Source organism: Gadus macrocephalus, chromosome 20 (assembly GCF_031168955.1).
Source record: "Gadus macrocephalus chromosome 20, ASM3116895v1".
NCBI classification, from domain to species: domain Eukaryota; kingdom Metazoa; phylum Chordata; class Actinopteri; order Gadiformes; family Gadidae; genus Gadus; species Gadus macrocephalus.
In genome coordinates this window covers 6590064-6610686 of record NC_082401.1, presented here as the reverse complement: position 1 = coordinate 6610686, position 20623 = coordinate 6590064, and the positions used below count along the sequence as shown (strand labels likewise).

The window sequence follows — 20623 nt, the reverse complement described above, 5'->3', positions numbered from 1 at the left end:
GCATTGGCGTACATGTAGCTGAAGAGTGGCATTATGGTACTTGTAGTTAAAATTATGCATTTTTCTATATCGTCACCCTCTTAAAGTAATGGCCTAGGTCATATTTTCAAGTTGTTCAGAAAACCATACATAGAGTATATGGTATTTATGAATCATTTCAAACAAAAAGGTTATGGCAATAGATGACTATTGATACACAAATAATGATGATAAAATTGCCTAAGACACTCTGTCTAGTGACTTAGGCAAAATAAATTGGCCTAATTCAAACTCTTGACATAAGGGGTAGGATCACATGATCTGTTCAACTGAGGATGTTGGGGATTATACCAGAGGTGGCCAGCATCACAAAGAGCTGATTTAGCCAAGAAAATCATTTTGGCAAAAAAGTTACTCAGGCCATTACTTTAAGAGGGTGATGATATGCATCTGAAGTAATGCATTGTGGTACATGTAGTTGAATAGAGGCATCATGATACTTAGTAGTCAAAAAGGTTTACCTGGTGGGGTCTTTGGTCTCAGAGAGGATCTCCAGCAGCTCGTCATTGGAGAGGAAGAAGAAGCGGGGGAAGAAGAGGCGTTTCTTCTCCAGATAGTCGTTCAGACCCTTCAGGATCAGCTCCAGGAGCCCATTGGCTTTCTTCAGCTTCTCCAGCATCATGTCTATGGCCACCACTGCGAGCACATGTTTGTCCTGACACCGGCAAACATGAGCGACACACGCGCGCACACACACACACACACACACACAGTAGCAGCAAGAGTAACTAAAATGTGCAACAAGAAGCAAAAGTAATTAGTTCTGGTTATGTCCCAAAACCTGCTGGAGGTACGTGGAAGTTTATTCATGAAATGGAGAAATGTACAAAAATTTTAGATAAAAAAGTACATATATTGGTCACTTCTTATCATGTCGCATTGCATATTCCATCATACTTTTATTTTTATGTTTTGTTTTCGCTTGTTAGCTAAAGCTGCATTTCAGACTTTTTATTTCCACTTTTTCAACCGGCGAATGCCTTTTTCTCTAGTTTTATTCGTGGATAACGTGCTGGTACTCTTTGCTCATCCACTGCATGGGTCAATTTAGTGGTAAACGTAAAGTCAAAGGTGGGAAGCAGTGCCATAGATGACAGGGCAGACACAGAAGGCCTTTTCACAGTCCTACGTTTGAGGTGCCAAACTCGAAGTCTGAGGAATCATGTGGCCACTAGCAGTATACAGTATATGCATCTACACATTGGGCACCTTTTGGCTTGAATTCTGAGACACAACACGGTACATCTTTGTCTATGTCTCTTCTAAGGACACAATCAATCGATACATTTCAGACGATGCGTTGTTTTGCTTTGACCTATGACCTATCTTGGTATTCAGTAAAGGCTACGGTACAATACGGAGAAGCTGGGCTGTGAAGAAACACTTTCATCTGCCACTGCTTGGCTACAAAGTTAGCAGTGGACCCGGCAGCAGTCCGTCTAGAAAGGCCTAATAATTGTTTTTTCCCCCGTCTTCATTGGTATTGATTTCTTATTACCCACTGTGACTGAAGTAGAGGCATGGGCTGTAATTGAAATGATGAGTCAGGCTGGAATAGTTTTTCTTCTCCCGCGCCCTGACTTAAAAAGCCAGTAATAAAGGACTGGTAATAGGCCGCATCTCTTTGCTAAGCCTTCTGCAAATCACCCTTTGTGACCATGAAAATGAGTCATTCGCACAATAGTAAAAAAACGTTTTGGGAGATGAATTCCCTTTTTGATTGGGTTTTATGAGTTTCCTCCCTATTGTCTGGCCGTGTGTGTGTGTGTGTGTGTGTGTGTGTGTGTGTGTGTGTGTGTGTGTGTGTGTGTGTGTGTGTGTGTGTGTGTGTGTGTGTGTGTGTGTCCGCGCATCGGGGCTACTGTAACAGATTACCGGATAAAAGGGCAAATCAAATCATCAAGCTCATTAGCTGAGCCAAAAGAGAAGATTCCCAGTAATAACACCTCGGATGAATGGGAATGGGCTGCGCAGCCTCCTTTGTCGCATCACCGGGGTGAATACGCACAATCGCATTACCTGTTCACTGCGGCTGGGGAGATTTGCCATGATTGTAGATTTTCATATATTTGAACAGTACTCTTGGTTTTCGGCCCATTCTTCAGGGTACAATGAAATAAAAGGGCTATTTTTTGCTCCGTCTGCCTGGCGGGAAGTTATTTGCGAGCTCTGTGAGCGGATAACAATGCGCTAATGCATGCGTTATCCCCGATAATGACATATTTATGATGAACGAGGAAATGAATGGTCCAGTGCTGAGATACGCAGCATAGAAAGTGCATAATAGTTACCAGTAAAAAATGATAGAAATGCAACACAAATGGCAGACAAAATATTCCTGCTTGTCCATGTCCACCTGAGGCCGTAATATAGATGTGACAGGATGCATGTTCAATGTTGCTGATACGTACAGACAACGCACTACAGGATCCACCCCCTCCCTCTCTTTCCTGCACACACACACACACAGCAAACCTCAACCTCTGTCCCCCTGCATGAGTTATCTTTGTCCCTCCCACTGCTCTGTTTGTCTTTATGCTGCACCACTCGGTGACGGCTTTCATGTGTCCATTCATAATCCATCTTTCCATTAGTACACAACAACGCCCTTGTGTTGAGAATCCCATCAGGACACACTTAGAGGCGATATGTCCTCCTCCCTACTGCCGTCCCATACCCCTCCATGGCAATTCATTGGGAGGTTGTACTGTGGCGTAATTACAGAGTCAACGGATGCAACTAACCATGTCTTTTAAATTAAGTTTTGTTCAAACGTAATGCCTCTGAATGTTATGTTTCCCTCCAGCCATTGTCCATTGTTCTGCAGACAAAATAATGGATAATTGACACATTTCAGTAGAGAGAGAGAGAGCAGAAATTAACAAGAAGAAAACAAAGGATTCAGAGAGGTGCGGGGGAACGGCTGAAAAACTGTGGATCTTGAGCACACCCTAGTGGCCACTGTCACTAATGCATCCCGGAAAGAGCCTTTCAAAGTCCTTTCCATGAGGTTTTCAGAGAGACAGAGATAGAGGGAGGGAGAGTCACCAACACTGGCGCACACAACGACAACCTTAAATTGACATGATTTCAATTTCATGCACCGATGATCATCCATTCGATTGACACCCCAGATACATGTGTCGTGTATCTGGGGTGAACGCAGATTCACATGCTCTACAAATGGGATTTCTCGTGTTGCAGCTTTCTGTGTTCAGGGAATGACCTACAAACAGTGTACATCGTCCAGTCTCTTGGACTGGAAATTACCACCTATCGTTTGATTGTTATCTTTGTAAGCGTGAACTATCATAGAACTGCCGCACAGGGCTGAGAGTGCAGAAGTACAATATATACATTAAATATCACTAGCCTACTAACATATGTTGTAATATACCTCTGATGTACACTGTTCTATTAAAACCTTAAGGAACAGTATATAGGCCAGTAAAAATCTGTAAGGTATGTCATGAACCAACATTTTCCATGCGTTGAAAAGGAGCTCAATCAGAAACAAACATCATTACAACACCTTTTACCCCAAAGGCCAGTCTAGCATTAATCCACGATACACAACAATGTTTGGTGGTTTTAATTCAACGGTTGTTCTGCGCTAACAGGGAAGGTAAACTCGGAAATTAGCAGTAAATCAAACTTTGTGCATTTGTCTTTAAGCTGCTACTGGCGAAAGTTGGCAGAATCTAACGCAGAGCTTTAATTATTGCTATAATCACAGAGTTGTGCCACAAGATCTGGATAATTTGTTTTATTAAATAAATAAATAAATAATTTCAAGATTTGCAATTAAGCCCAGTGTGAATAGATTTAGATTAAAGGGATTTTCCCGTCCCACACATGCAGGCGCGCATACACACAAACAAACAAACACACACACACACACACACTCACACACAAACACGCACAGCAATGAAAATACAATAAATACGTGTTTTAACATTAAGTCTTACAGCAGGGTTGTGATTCAAGAGCACTGTGAATGGTTAACAGTGTACTAATGCATGCAGTTCTCCCCAGGAGCCTTCTACATGGTCACGATCCATCATCCAGTATTGAGCGTTATTGTGTTTTTTATTTGAATGCTCTTGAATAGCAGAAGTGCTGTTATGCAATACTATTGAAACTGCATAATGCCCAAACCAGCATTTTTATTTCAGGATAATTTGAGGTACTTCCTTATGTTTTAAGCAGTGCGTCTTTAATAAAAATTACATTGAAGCTCTGCCGTAACTAAACCGGTGTGGATCCAATAAGTGGATCCAGAAGCCACTGACACGTGTAGCTCTGACATGTAATTGTAGTTAAGCTTTTGTAAGTTTTCAAAAAATAAAGTGTTTTAGGGTCTATTTCATTCTTTGGGGAGAAACCTGGATTATGTTTAATATCGTGCCTGTTCAAAACTGATCAAACAGATGGTTTCAAACCCATAAGGGAGAACACGGCTAGTCCACAACTAATCTGTGACCAAGCACGTGTAGGGATAATTAGCCAAAGAGTAATGTCCGTTTTGCTTTACGAGGTCACCAAGCCAACAAAAACAACAAGAGGCCCGCAACATACACACATGATCACAGATACACCAGGGACAGCTTCAGCAATTTCCGCTAACCATAAGAGATCAAGGATAACAATGATGTAAACACAGAGTCACACATGCAGAGTCAGACACACACACACACACCTCACAGCAGATGGTACAAACGCCCAGACTCTCACCCTCCTGTCCCCTGGTGACCTCATTTTTTTGTGGCTGGGAACGGCCTTGTTCCTTCCAGACAAAATCCATAATTTATATTTGATGCTGCGGCCGGGCCGGGCCTTTTGGAGGACACTGGCTGATGTTGCTGTATCTCATTTCAGGTCCACTGAGGACGCCAATTACCCTTTGGAAACTCTTGTTGAGCGGCCGTTGAAATGCACTTGTTCCCTCTCGTTTGATATGAGGTTACTCTCTCTCTCTCTCTCTCTCTCTCTCTCTCTCTCTCTCTCTCTCTCTCTCTCTCTCTCTCTCTCTCTCTCTCTCTCTCTCTCTCTCTCTCTCTCTCTCTCTCTCTCTCTCTCTCTCTATTTCCAGAGTACTCTCACTTTCTTCCCATCTTTCTGTTAGCATTATACATTTTTGCCTCCTCATCCGTCCCTTTTTCTCTGTCTTTATGATGCCCTATGTTGTATATTTAATCTGTTATTTCTCTTTCTCCCTTCTGACAGACACACACACATGCAAACATGCATACACAAACAATCCTCTGTTATTCAGAGGATGGCATGAACGGCAAATTTAAATCCAATTCATTAAAATAGCAGCATTTTCAAATAGTTTGGAGCGGCAGAGAATCTAAAAGGCTCACTGGTCAAAGCCAGGGCTTATTTCCCCTGGTGCCAGTGACGGATAGGAATGATCTTACATGGTGCAGACGGTGCCCGCTGAGAATCAAGATATTCGGCCTGATGCGTACGGGGATTCTGTTTTACATTGCTCCACTAGCTTCTTTTTTAAAAACAGCATATGCAAAGCACTAAACCAGGTTAAGCTCAGATCGCTGGTTTCATTTGTCTAGCATAAAATAAAAGTGCAATAAAAACACCTCGTAGTATAATGTTTCTAATGTGATGGGGGAGTAGAGGAGGATATAGAAAGATAAATAATTAAATAAAAGCATCTGTAGATTGATAATAAACAAAGGCCATAAGTAAACAAATACATATAAAACCCCTCAAAACCATAAGCGTCTCCCTACCAGTGTGACCTCCTTTATGGTGTCCCTCCAGGTCTTGTCCACAGCGGTGAAGCGGCGGCCCTCCTCCGGCATCTGGTTCATGATGTCTGGGGAGCTGAAGATGGGCTCCAGGTACAGCCAGGTGGACTGCACCTTCAACCACTCGTCGAGGATCTCCTGCAGAAGCAGCAACTTACCCTCCCAATCCCTGAGAAGCACAGCACACAACGTTGACAAAGAAATGGGTTGTTTTACCCCAGTATGAGTTGTGATAGCATAAGAAATCTGTACGGGACATCCTGTGAAAAGTAAGTGTAAAGGACAGCCAATTTCAAAGAAGAATTCATAGCAAGCATCACAATAATTCTATCATTGGATTGGGGCGAGACCGGGAGATTATGATTTTGCAGACACGGCCAAATCCAGCCTCACACCTGGTGGTAAAATCTCCCTTTAAAAAGGCACATAACAACAGCTGCCCGCTCACTTGATCCGCGCCTCGAAGGGCTTGATGAAGGGAGAGCCCCTCATCGTCTGGGTCTTGACGATATGGTCGTCCAGCAGCGTCTGGATCTCGTCCACAGACGCCAGGATGGAGGTGCCCGTCTCCCTGTAGGGCAGTAGGCTGAACTCCATTTCGCCCCACTCGCCCTCCATCTTCTCCATGGCCTTCTCCAGGGAGTGCTCCTTGCTGGCTGCCTCACTGATGCCCTCAAAGCAGTCCAGGTGCTGCTCCAGCCGCATGGGCAGGAAGCGGGCCACGCAGGCCTCCTCCCCCTCCTCTTGCCTCCCTGGCGTGGGCCGCAGGGGGAAGCCCACCGCCTCTGACATGGCGTCCCAGTGGCGGTCCCGCAGGCCCGGGTTACACAGCACCTGGCGACAGACAGACAACCGTGGGATCATAGCATTAAGCTTATTGAAACGGGAAAGATGTTTGTGGAATTTTGAGATTTTTGAGGAAATCTGAGATTTTTGAGGAAGTAGAATTAAAGCATGGATATGCGACAGTGAAATCTGCTATTGGCTACTGATCGCATGACCAGCAATGCAAACATTTTTAAATACTTACCTTGTATTTCTGATTCTGATGTAAGTGTAGAGTCACATGTTGTCCTTAGCACAGGACACAGGACTGGTTCCTACCTGCACGATGGGAATCTGCTCTTTGAAGGTGTCCACTTCGGCCTTTACATTGGTTGCTATGTTGAGGGCGCTGGGCGTGTCAACGAAGCCCTTCTCCAACTTGTAGAGTGCCCGCCAGTAGTTACCAACGTCTACCTCCACCTACACCAATCCCATCAAGGGGTCGGTTAGATGAGGACTGATCTTCTAGCAATGTGATTTTCTAGCGATAGTGGTTATGCATAACTCACTTTGTTGAGCTGTACCATTGTTGGGAAATTAAGACAGCACTTGATATATGATATAGGGTTACGGTTAGGCCGAGGGCAACTAGTTATATTTTCAACAAATGTAACCCTGTTGAACCCTAACCCTTTAGATCATATCTAAATTCAATAGTAGACTAGCTTAATCTGGATGAACGGGGGATTACAGCGCAATTTTGAATGGATGCTTTGATTGATCTCGAGCTAACTTGTTAGTCCCTTTAGATAAAAAAAACGTCTAAATGTAAGCCTAACAGAAAGCACACCAGTGAGTCACGTGTTATGGAACACTACTAACAAGCCGGAAGATTCACTAAGGTGTGGGGAGCACCTTGTCAGGGTTGACCCCCGACAGTGGGCCGTGGACCCAGTGCTGGTGCTGGGTGCGGAACTCTGAGGCGGTCTCGTAGAGGCGGAGGAAAGGAGCCAGCTGCTCCTGGATCTCCTTACGCTCTGGGTACTGGGACACGGGCCAATCGTAGGACTCCTCCTCTTGGTTGAAACCGTCAATCTTCACACACATAGAGACAGACAGAGAAAGAAACAAAGAAATACATTAGGGAAACAAAAAACACAAAAAACAAAAAAAAAGGAACCATTTCTCCAAAGTAACCTACCTATATTCACTTGTGATTACTACAGCTCAATACTGCCCTCTAATGGTAAGGCATCACACATCATGAATAAAACAATCAGCAATACAAAAGCAAGTAGACTATATCCCCTGGCAGCTATACTCTTTCATTCCCCCATTAAAAATGCATACCTATGAATAGCAAATTACCTTTGTTTATCCCAGCCCAGTGGCACAGGCAGTTTCTCTCTCCCCCTTCCCCTCTCTCTCTCTCTCTCTCTCTCTCTCTCTCTCTCTCTCTCTCTCTCTCTCTCTCTCTCTCTCTCTCTCTCTCTCTCTCACTCTCTCTCTCTCTACCTTTATCATGGCTGACTCCAGTTTGCCGTTAAGGATTTGGGCCTTTTTCAGGTACTTGCTGAGCTCCGAAAGGTCTCCGAAGGTGGAGAACTCTTCCACCTGGCCGGCGTAGGACTTCAGCTCCTCCAGGAAACGCTGGCAGCGCAACTGAGCGTGACAGATCAAACACACTTAAATGCTCACTTAAATAATAGGTTAATATATTTACATCTGTCAAAGGAAGGAGAGAGAGAGAGAGACAGAGAGAGAGCAAAACACAGGTAGATAGATAGCAGACGGACAGATGAACAGACAGAGAGGTAGATAGATAGATGACAGACAGACAGATGAACAGACAGATAGACACATTAACAGACAGAGTGGTAGCTGGATAGATGACAGACAGACAGATCAGCAGACAGGTGGGTAGATACATGACGGACAGAAAGATCAACATACAGACAGGTAGGTAGATACATCAACAGACATTAACTGGGCTCGAGCACTGACTTTAAGGTCCGCCTGGTAATGCCTGGTCTTGTCCATGAGGATCAGCCGGTGGTCTTCGAAGACTGAAGGCATGCGCCTGTACCACTGGACCGTCAGCCTGTTGAGGTCCATGTCAGCCGGGGACAGCTCCACGTAGTCCACCAGGAAGCAGAGGCGTGCATTGGACTCGGCCAGCCTCTGCTCCAGCAGGGGCATCTCAATGGTCTCCACCTTGGTCACAAAGGCCTGAAGAAGAAGAACAGAGAAAAACACAGGAGTCATCCCTCCCCCATTCCTCATTCACTGACTGCGGAAAGGGATTTCCTTTTTTAAAGAGACAAGATTTTACTACTAGAATAGCAAGCCTGTCACATCAGTTACTCAAGTTGGTCATGTGCGCATGTGCCAAGCAGCCTGCAGCTCAACCACACATACACGCACAAACGCATACATCGCAAGCACGCACATACACAACGCATACACACACTGCAAACATGCACATGCGCATGAACATACACGGAAACGCACACACACACGCACACCCACACACACACATACACACACACACACACACACACACAAGCACGCGTCTATAAAGGTTCTGTCTAGAGACAAGTTAAATTCAAACATCTACAATTCAACACACAAGTCACGGGATCTTTAAGAGACAGTGTCCCTATAACACAACGAAAACATGTCGATAACACAGTGTGGTGAATTATGTCGATAGAGTCCACAACAAGACTACACTTTGTTGCTCAAATCTAATATTACTCTCCCCTTGAGCCTCCCGAAATGTCTTGCGATATTGATATCCCCCTTCCCTCCTACGGACTGTTTTAGTTGTTTTATTTTTCTTATGTTTTATGTGCATGCTATGTGTGACTGTAGTCTACTGCTGCCCGTCTTGGCCAAGACACTGGAAGAGATGTTTAATCTCAATGATTATTATTTTCAACTAACCAATAGTAGTTGCATTGCATTTAAAAATGTCAATGCACTTTTCATCCCTGAATAACAGTAATTCAGTGTTTCCCCCAGCACAGTATGGTTAAGGCGGCCGCCTTAACAACGAAAGGGCCCCGTATTGACTACCAATTTATAAAAAAAAAAGGCACTCCTTGACCATCTTGATGAAGACATTTTCTGGGGCAAGCACTGTAATTGATTTGTATGCATGATATACTACACTTTCCATTGAACATCAACCCTGTTACCATGAATTGACTAATTTTATAATGTAATCAAATGCTCACACACTAGCTGTTTTCAGACACACATGCAAGTCCTGATATTCTCCTGATGGGCCATGTGTGAACAACATATCCTGACATTTGTACCCTTAACATCTCCTGAATATTACTACCCTGAGGTAGTATTTTCTCTGTAGGAAATGTAAATGACCTTATATGTGAATGAGGAGTAGCAAGTCGGTATTTCTTACACCACTTCAGTGGGCGTGTTGATGACGCTTCTGCATGTCATTGAGTGGCCCCATAAATGATAATCAGCCTGTTGCCATTTGTTTGCTGAATTGTTAAAAATATTCAAATGTTGGCACTGCTTTTAAGAGTAATTTGTGGTGAACGAATGTTATACAGAATTGGTGACCGGGTTGCATGGGTCTTGCAGAAAGACGTGGGGGACCCAACAGCAGCAGCTTAGTGCACCAACCCAACAGCAGTCGTGAGGCAGTGGCATCTGCGCTTTCGGCCTAAAACGGTCTACATGATTGTTTTCTACCCTGTGACAAAGCGGTGTCATCGCAGACTGTGCATGCGTGGCCTTGCTTACCTTGAGCTCCATCAGCTGCTGTGTGCCCGTGGGTGAGGCCAGCGCCTTCTCAGTGATCCGCTCAAAGTCAACACAGAGCCTGGCGAAGAGAGGAAAGAGGAGGCCGGTTCAGTGCCGTTAAGGGCGCAGTAAAAAGGCTGAGATGGAACAGGGAATGAGCTCGACTGGGTCTAATTTCTGCATGCCAGGGAGCCAGCATGGAGGATCTAGGACACTACCAGTGTTGCTGCTCTTTTCAAAAACAATAAGAGGGCCCCTTTGGTCAGAAGAACGTTTCTAGCGAAGCAGAATTGAGAACCAGGCCGACAGTGAATCTGAAAGCTTGTGAAAAAAGCTTTGCCCGACGATCCTGACGATCCTGAGGGATCTTAGGCAGCCAGATATGTACTCGGTAGATAATCCGGCCTGATGAAGTGCGTTAATACAACGTTTATGTGGGCGCTACCACTGACACAGTCACCCGACTCACTCCTTGTTCATCTGCCGGCAGTCCTCCAGCAGTCGAGCCAGAAGCTCCTGCTGCAAGTCATCGGTGCGTCTGGTGAGAGTCCCGATCAGGTCATGGGAGAGCACCACGTACATCCCCAGACGCACCTCCTGGAGCACAAAGCAGTCGGTCAGAAGGGAATCACATTACCCAGTGACCACAACATGTATCTGCAAGGATGGATCAGTAATTGGAGGTTTAGTTTGTATTTGTAAAGCCCTTTATCACAGTAACAGCTTATTCCTCAATTGGTGTGGCAGTTTGCCTTTCTGCTTTTTTGTGTTTATCCTTGGTTGGTTCTTTGTGTTTTTTTTTTCGTCCCTTATTTCCCCACCAGCTGTGATTTCGACAAGTCATCACAAGCCATTTGACAATCTCCCTCTAGTTACGTACCACATGCTAGTTTCCTCCCAGATGTACGATAGATAGACCAATCTACCTGCCTACCCAGTGGAGTGAACCAACTGATATGCAGCCCAGTGTTTCCCCCAGTACTGTGTTTTACAAGGCGGGGCCCTAATAAGTATTTTTTAATTATTATGCATTAACAAAGTAGAAAACTCTCGTAGGGAAAGAAAACATACTTCCATCAGGTGTAAAAAATAAAGATCAATAATGCATCAGTAATACATTACTGTTACAACAAAGGTCGTGCCATAAGGCTTTTTGAATGGAATTGAAACGGAGACCTGCCTATCTATCTATATATCTGGGGGACATGCCCACATATGGTGTCACCTAGAGCTGGCTTGTCATGGCTAATCAACATCAAACCTGATAGTAAAAGAGTGGACCTTTAAGAGTATTGTTCCCAGAACTGTAAGGTTTTGTGTCCACAACCACAGTGACTTCGATGTATGTTTGCTTTGAACCAGTACCTTGCAGCAGGTGTATCGGATCTGGTCAGACAGCTGCTGGTAGCGGATCACCTCTACCATGACTTCCTCGAAGGAGTGCTGCTCGCGGAGGAACTGGCTAACCTCCTCCTGGGCCTGCATGGACACCAGCGCCGTGTACTTGTCGTACACACGTAAGTGCTCCATGGGGGCAAGGCGCTCGGTCCGAAAGAACTTAAGCACAACCTCCCGATGAGCCTCTAGGATCATCGGGAGAACCACCGGCTTCAGGACGCTTCCGGACTGGGGGTCCGGCTGGGGAGGGAAGGGAGAGAAAATGAGATGGGGAGAGTAGAAACAAGGAGATTTTCAGAGTTAGTCTGATAATAATAAGCAATGTTGGATGTGAAATCCGCCACACACCGTAGCTTTATACTATATGTGTCTGGGAAGCCTACCCCTCACTCCAACGCAGACATTAAATACATCGCTGCTCACCCGGAGATTCGCTATCCACATACACTGTAGCGCTTTATGATATGTTTCCATTAAGCCCTACCCTCGGATTGGTATTTTAAATAAATTGCTGCAAAGACAGAGATTCACCATCAACACACACACAGAACGCCACCTCCTCTGCAGCGGACTTCATTTGTAGACTACTTTTGCCAGGTACAAACACTGCGAAAGTTTCAAATTGACTTCCAATAAGGACGAGGCTTCATTGTCCGATGCATACCTACCTCTGTTGTGTTTCGTGATGTGCTGTTGTGTTTTGCACTTCAAGGGCCACTTTGCGATTTGATGTTTTGTTTTCTGATTTGCTGTTGTGTTTTGCACTTCAGGGCCAGCGTAAGAGGGGATGAGAGGAGTGTGTTTCTCACCGTTTCTGAGAACAACTTGGTTTCGACTCGAGGTATCAGGCTGACAGAACCGAGCATCTTGTTGTAGACACCGAGTATGGCCACCTCAAAGTCGGCAAACTCCGGCTGAAACTCAATGGTCTTGTCTGCCAGCATCAGACGCACAATGAAGCCTGGGTGTTTGTAGGCCGACAGCTGAGGAAGCAGAGTTTCACAACAAGCAGAGCTGTTATGGATCTAAAATATACATCCCACTGTATTACTGCAGTACTTCCAGATAGTTTTCCTTCAATGTTAAGCCCCTTTCACATCTGCAGTCTTACCCTGCAAAGTTACAAAAGATTTCCTGCATTGGTTCATGTGTGAATTGGGAGCATGGACCGATACTAGAAAGAAATATGCACATGTTATTTGCAGAGAAAGACTAACTAATTCAGCTTATTTTAGCTGCCAACAAATTGTTTTTTCAAGAATGTTTGGGACATTCTTGACATTCTTCCTTAATCTGGGACAGGTTCCAGATTAAGGAAGGTCATCTTAGTTTGTTGGGTTTTGAGCCACTGGCGTTCATAAGTCTTGCATATTACTGCCATCTGCTGGACAGTCCCTTTGTCCATATTCCGTCATTGCTATGCCATGTGTGTAGGGCGCAAGATAAAAACTAGTGGTGCCTAAAAGGTTATCCCATTAATTTACCGGGAACTATGTGTGAAAGGGGCTTTAAGGAGGTATGGTTTCTGCATTACACAGTAGAACAATATATATAAATATAATAATAATATAATAAATATATATAAATTGCCCGAAGTCCTTAGATTGTGCTCTTATGGTATTTCTTTAGTAAAAAGAATAACCCTAACCCTTACCAGCAAGAAAACACAAATACCACGCATAATGTCAAAGTCAGACAAAAAGACGAGAAGATACGCTAACTGGACAGGGAGTTTTGAACCTAAGGGTGTCTCTCGGTCAGTCTCTCACCGGGTCGCAGCTGATGAAGGAAGTATAGTCCGTCAAGGAGTCCAGCAACAGGCTCTGCAGTTGAGAGGTCATCAGAGCTGCCGCACAGTTGAAATAGGACTGCCTGTTGGTGATGCTGTTGCTAGGCACCAGCTTGCGCGTGTACGCCTGGTGATAGTTGGTGTGTACCTCACCCAACCATCTGTGGGAGGGACCAAAGTCTTTAGACGCATGTCTCGCCATTGACAAACAATCCGTTTGTATATTTCCACGGTGGTTATGGATGAACCCCCGGAGAGAGGGAGAACCTACTTAAACAGCGTGGCTTTGGCACTCTCCACCTGGAAGGCCACCATGGAATGGAATTCCGACAACAGCAAGGTATCCACCCTCTGGTGGAAGGCCACCAAGTCCACCAGACGCAGATCCCTGAAGGGACACGGCCGGGGGCCTCAAAGTCACACTGAACAACCTAAACCTCAACGAGGGATTTGTGAGTGGGCACTGGGCAGGGTAGAAAAAAAGTTTAACTTTGTATGAACAGACATTTATATTTGAAATGGATGAATGTGTGCATGTCAAGGGATGTAATCAATCATGGATATAATGTAATCATCACAGATGTACTCCTTTTTTTTTAGAAAACAGTGAAACATTGAAAGATACTGTTATGTTGCAAAATATTCAGTACAGGCCGCTAGTCTTTGGCATTCATGAAACCATGAAATATTTACTTTGTTTTTTGTTTTACAAAAAGTGTAAAATTCATAAATTGATGAACGTAAAGGTGGGATGGCTGGTGTGTGATGGCTGGTTTAGGCAGCCTCACCGGGTCCGAGTCAGACTGATTGGACACTGGGCCTGGAAGAGGCTTCACACCTGTTTTCCTTTGCGAAATCGGTGTACACAGGTTGAAGGTCCCATGACATGCCAGCAGGTGTTAGTGTGATTAGCCGTTACAAGCCGTTTTTAAATCTGCCCCTTATGACATCAAAAGTGGGCATGTCCACCTAGATGTGTGACAAATAGATGTGCGACGTTTGCTACAGTCCACTGGGTAGGCTGGTAGACTGATCTATCCAGCACACATCTAGGTGGACACGCCCATGCCCTGCATCGAGCACCATCTATTAGTGTCTGTAACCTTATAATAAACTGGTCTTCCAACACCACCACCAAGCATCCTTGTCTGGAGTTAAACCTCTTACCCACTGCACCATCCGTCAACGGATGACGGAAGGCGTGGCTGAAAACACATCAGCAAATCAAAAACGCAACAGCATCACAGTTTAATCACTTTGAATGCGGCTCTGCCCCATTCAAAGTCAATGGGATCCTCCAACGAACGGATGCAGTGGGCAAGGGGTGATAAAGTCACCAAGAGTGTGGCAGCCAACTAGATGGCGCGTAGCATGAGACTTGCTACAGTAAAGTTCATTCAAAACCCGTCTTAAAGAATTGACCTGATATTGTCAATACAGGTAAGGGATATTTACCTGTAAGATACATGCCATAGCTGGAGCACCTGCAGCATTGCAGGGTTGATGGCGTGTAGTTGTCGACTCATCTTCTTCCTCGCTTTGATAAATGACGTGCTCCACGGCTTTGGCCCAACTTCCAGACTGGAGATGGGAAATATAAGACATCTACTACAGTCCATTGTACAATAACCATAATAATAAAATGTGAAGTTGTATTCATTTGAACCAGATGACAAGTTGTTAGCACATTTGCTAATCAAGCATTTTGCCTCTTGTCTTGACATGTCAAATTAATAGGATTTACAGCAATGCACTTTAAAAAGCAGATGGAATTTGAACACTGTGATTTGAAATAAATGAGTTTTAGGTAAGAGGGGGGCGTGTTATCCCTATGGTCACGCCCCCCACCAACTTTAACATATTTTTTTTTCAAGATAGTGTTTTAATAAGAAATGTTGGATATGAAATTCGCCAAACACCGTAGCGTTATACTATAGGTGTCCGGGAAGCCTAACCCTTACTTTGAGATGGACATTAAATAAATCGCTGCTCAGACGGAGCTAAACAATCAACACACACCTTGGCGTTATACTATGTATAAGTGTCCGAAAAGACCAATTTTCTTGCAGACACCGCAGTCAACCGCTGCCCGGAATGAGCTTCACACGTTAACACAAACTGCTCCGCCAGTGGCCCTTGGTTGTGATGTCAGAATACCTCGGAAAAGGTTGTCTGATGTCATGATAAGAAAGCCACCACCTTCGCAGCAGCGTGGAACGTTCACAAAGTGTTTTGAGGAAAATTGCAATAATATAGAATTTAACCCATTTCTACTCTGAATTGGGGATTTATTTCAGTTACAGTGAACAATTATACAAGTCAAATTACCTTACCACGTTTAAAAAAATACAAATATTTTCGGGTTAAATGTCTCTTTAAGTGTTCCAAAGAGCGCACAAATATCAAATGTTCCCTCACACAATAAATATTGGAGGAGGAGTTTTTTTTGGAGTTCTAAATTTAAAGTCAGAATAAAGTCGGAAAACTGAGATTAAAATCTGAATTCTGACTTTAATCTCAGAAGAAAAAACGCATGTGGGCCTAATCCTCTTTCATGGGAAAGACTTACTCAGCATAATGAGAGGGGCATTCCTTCACCTCGGCCTCATCTCCCTCTCTTGGGTGTTGCAGCACAAAGTCCACTGCAAAGACAGATAATGGGTTTTATAGTAGTATAGTCCTTCTTCGATTAAATTAAAAATGGAAATAAACACATCGGACAAATCTTGCCTTGCACCTATAAAAGATGGATGAAAAGCAAAACTTTACTCTTTCAGTAGTTGTGTGCATTAAGACATGCAATCAGTAACACCCAAACATACTGTATTTAAAATATTTGATGTAGTCCATATATGATCTTAACAAAGAATAAGAAGACTGGTGTTTGATGATCGAAACCTGTACCATCTGAACTTGGGGGAAAGGGTAAGTCACATGCACAGAGGTCATGACCCCAAATCAAATGCAATGGAGTCAAACACGCGACTCTTGAGGTTGTGGGTGGCATACCGATGGCTTTCTTCATGCTGAAGAGGTAGTCTTCTCTCATTTCCTCCGAGAGCTGCTCGATGGTCTGCAGCCGGCTCCTCAGGTGGGTGGGCACCAGGCCCAGAATGTTCTGGAGCCATGAGGCCTCCATGGGAGCCACATGGTCCGTGTCGATGCCACAGTGGATGTAGTGGTAGTATCTCTGACGGAACCACACAGCACACAATTAGGCTCTACCACAATTAGGCTCTACCATACAAACTGCCCTTACAAACTGCCCTGGCTAGATAGCTTTCTCGAATATTGGTAAATGTTGAAACCACAAATTGAGATGCTGTGCTTACTTGCCACTCTGCATTCTTACAGATTTAGAGACTGAGGTGTGCAGTTAGAATTCTGAGCAAAGTATATGGATTAACACACCCTCCTAACCTTAACCTTTTGACTTACTGAAATGTTGCTATGGTCTCAGAGTTCAGAATAACCACACTGACTATTACACAGCCACTAATGTAGCACAGACCTGCGCACCTCATTCTCAAAGTATGTGAGCATCGGCGTCTGTGTGTAAACACAGAATCAAAACTTGTGGACATGTTTGTTTTTGAGCACTATTAGAGAAAAATGCCTAGCCAGGTCAGTTTCCTATGGGAACTGCAAAACATTTGTTTGGAAAATAGGGTATATGTATAAATAAAACTTCACGAGACACCACTAGAAGGGTTGAGTTTAACCAAAGTCATGGCTGATTTAAATCTAGACATAGACAATGTCAACAATTATCTTGGGGTCTTAGCAAACTGGCCAAATCCTTTATCAAGATTTAACTTTTTTGTAATTTCTCTATTATTAATTGAATACCTTTTTCAATCAGTTACCTAGAGTTCGCTTTCGATAAAGGTGGTTGCTTAATCATTAAATGTGAACATGGGTGTGTTTCTTTGCAGTTTATGACCAAAACTAGGCGGGCATCCATCTATTCGACATGCAAACATGTTGTGTTGTTACTTAGCGGTAGCAAGCATAAGCATGGTCCTAGACCAATACTGTAACAGCTACTCCTGGAAACGGCAGTAAAAAGAACACTGATGCCTGCTTAACAGACTGCCTTGAGAAAGGAAATCTAATAAAAATGTAATATTAAACATTGACTGTTCACAGCTCACCAGATTGTCCTTCTCAGATGCTGTAAGTGTGCCATATTTAGGGAGCTCACTGCTCTCCACTGCAGTCCTCCCAGTGTCAGTGTCTTGCTGCCTGAAAGAAAGATAGAGTGAATTGCACGCCAGTTTACTTTGTGTGCTTTTAACCAAACATGCTTTTAACCACATTCAAATATTTCACTGCCACAAGTAAATTAAGGTAAAAATATACTTTATTTACGTCATATTTTTATGGGATGAGAGCAGACTTAACTTTTACATAGTTCACACACATGAATCCACATTTATTCTATATGTTCTCCATTACTGGGGGTAATGTGGAGCCACAGCATGTACTGAAAAGAGAGATAGAAGAAGAGAGCGACAATAACTCTTAACATTGGCCTGTATTAATGTGAAAACCAGGAGCTCACAGGATGATGTGGACCAGGTCCCGCCGGAAGTTCTCAGGGTCCTTGAGGCGACGTTTCCAAGAGCTCCCTTGCCGTTTCGAGGACTCTGAGCCATGCCCTGCCTTTCTTTTACCGGGACGCCCTAAGCCTCCTCCAAGAGCCTTACTACTCCGGCCACCTGGCACTCCAACTGCCAGATCCCCTAAAAGATAGTATACTTTAATATTACCAACACAATACTAAACTAGTATTGTAGTAGTAATGTTTAAGATACTATATGAAAGGGGGCATTAGTAGTACAAATACCCCCTGACATATAATATACTTTAATATTAGAAATACAATACTAAACTACTAATGCCTCGCAAAACTGAAGCCCTTTCTGTCTTGAAACTCATATACATGCTTTCATTACATCTAGACTTGATGATTGTAACTCATTATTTGCAGGCCTGACCCACTCCACTCTCAACAGACTTTAGCTAGTTCAAAATGCAGCAGCTAGATTAAGTGGCACCAAGAAATGTGGGCATATAACTCCTGTGTTGGCTAAACTGCACTGGTAAATTTCTAAATTTTATTTTTTGTATTCAAAGTCCTCAATGGTTTGGCACCCAGGTTTATAAGTGACATATAAATTCTGTACAGCGCTCCAAGGTCACTTAGGTCTTCAACACAGAATCTTCTCTGTATCCCCAATACATGCCTTAAAATCAAGGGTGATAGGGCCTTCTCTGTTGTTGCCCCCAAACTCTGGAATGCCTTACCTTTATATATTAAGTCCTCTCCCAGCATTGACCGCTTTAAGTCCAATTTAAAGACTTTTCTTTTCTCCCAAGCTTTCAATCTACCATATTTTTTTCCTTTCTCCTCCCTGATGTTCCCATGATATATAATTATTTTTGTTGTACTATTATCATTGTTTTTGTTTGTTTGTTGAGCACTTTGGGTCAACCGTGTTGTTCTTTTAAACGTGCTATACAAATAAAGTTGACTTGACTTGACTTGACTTGATGCCGCCTAACATAAAGTCTACTTCAATATTACTTATACAATACAAACGACTAATACCCCTTGTCACATATAGTATACTTAATATATGATTTCACAGCTTTTGCATTGCGCCCATTTATACAGTACAGTACACAGTGTATGTTAAGGTACACTCACTTCTTACTGCGGCTCCGAAGTCGTCTGACTCCCATCTGGCCGGAGAGCTGAGGCTGAAGTTTGGCCTTGTCTTTCTCTGCCATTGACTTCTACCGCTAGCCTATTGTATACACAAGGCTTGCTGTTGGTCAACAGTGCTACTTTTGCTTCTGTTCATACGTTTGTTTTATTAATTTAAGGATATACAGTATATATATATATATATATATATATGTATGCATGTATATATCTATGTATGTACGTATGTAGGTACGTGAAAGAAGAATGTGCCATTTTTATTAAATGTGACAAATGTAGGATTTAATCATAATTTATGGCACACATTGTACATTGTTTTTTACAATATTGTAAAGCGCTTTGAGGGGCCGGTTAAGTGATGTATAAATAAAGTCAATTTACCATTTACCAAACACAAACACAGAGGAGTTAATATTGTGTGTCTGTAACGTTAAGTCACAGGCTACTGACAGCATTGATTGACTGTGGGTCATTCATACCTGTGGGAGTTGGTCCATGTCCCGGGTGTGTGTTGGACTCTGGAGCGTCTTCTCATCATGTGAAGACCCGTTCTATAAATGTAACGATAGGTTAGTAGTGAATACATCCAGTTTAACAACTGTTTTTTTTATAAAACAGGTGTTCCGAGGCGGTGAGTTACCAACTCACCTTGGAGTCCATGTTGGCGTGATTCAACAACAATCACAGAAACCCTATGTTCAACGTGTTTATGAACACCTAGATACCATGGTTCTCTTCTTTAAAAACCACCGTTCAATAGTTATTTCAGTTAATTCACGTTGCATCTAGCCGACGGAGTGTGCGCGCACGTCAAGTTGTTTAGTATCCAATGAGTTGCTACGTAACCTGGGCGTTGCTAAGCAACCAGGAAGTTGCTAATAGGTCCATGAAGCAACGGCATGCAACCGCTCTCATCGGAATTCCATTGAACAATATCTTCTGCCCGAACAAATGTGAAGCGCCAAATGTTTGGAGGCACGCAAAGCGCTCACGTTGTATTAATTTACAAAGTGGCTTTAATGAAGCGACATAGTATTTAAGTACCCCGTTAAAGTGTATGTAATATGTAATTGCTGCTCGATGGGTGTTGTGGTTGAAATCCCAGCAACGATTTGGTCTCGAGCCAGCGACGTGATCCACTTACCGCAGTTTGCCCATGTTGTCAGAATGATTGGCTCACAGATATTCAAGTTAACAAATGTTTATTGAATCAATGTTTTTCATGTATTCACATGTTTTGACAACGAAACGATTGCCAATTCAATACATGTTAACAATTGTGTGTAAGCCTTCAAAAAGGCAACCCTTAAATTATTCAATTCCACATAAAAGAAATACAAATTAACCACA

At 43.4% G+C, this 20623-nt stretch overlaps 1 protein-coding gene across 1 annotated transcript in view; it reads right to left on the bottom strand.

Moving 5' to 3' along the window:
- Positions 1–20549, bottom strand: part of dnah7 (dynein, axonemal, heavy chain 7) — a 101222-nt gene extending 80673 nt beyond the window's left edge. Inside the window, exons 1-21 of the mRNA XM_060039404.1 lie at positions 19922–20549; positions 19753–19824; positions 19256–19355; positions 18107–18287; positions 17697–17787; positions 16552–16732; positions 16112–16184; positions 14998–15123; positions 13814–13930; positions 13523–13703; positions 12563–12736; positions 11721–11993; positions 10825–10952; positions 10356–10434; positions 8583–8807; positions 8094–8240; positions 7494–7673; positions 6918–7058; positions 6262–6647; positions 5796–5982; positions 501–694 (exon numbers count right to left, since the gene is read on the bottom strand). Coding sequence (XP_059895387.1) covers positions 501–694; positions 5796–5982; positions 6262–6647; positions 6918–7058; positions 7494–7673; positions 8094–8240; positions 8583–8807; positions 10356–10434; positions 10825–10952; positions 11721–11993; positions 12563–12736; positions 13523–13703; positions 13814–13930; positions 14998–15123; positions 16112–16184; positions 16552–16732; positions 17697–17787; positions 18107–18287; positions 19256–19355; positions 19753–19824; positions 19922–19933 — 3248 coding nt within the window. The 5' untranslated portion in view covers positions 19934–20549. The remainder of the gene's footprint in view (positions 1–500; positions 695–5795; positions 5983–6261; positions 6648–6917; positions 7059–7493; positions 7674–8093; positions 8241–8582; positions 8808–10355; positions 10435–10824; positions 10953–11720; positions 11994–12562; positions 12737–13522; positions 13704–13813; positions 13931–14997; positions 15124–16111; positions 16185–16551; positions 16733–17696; positions 17788–18106; positions 18288–19255; positions 19356–19752; positions 19825–19921) is intronic.
- Positions 20550–20623: the final 74 nt, after the last annotated feature.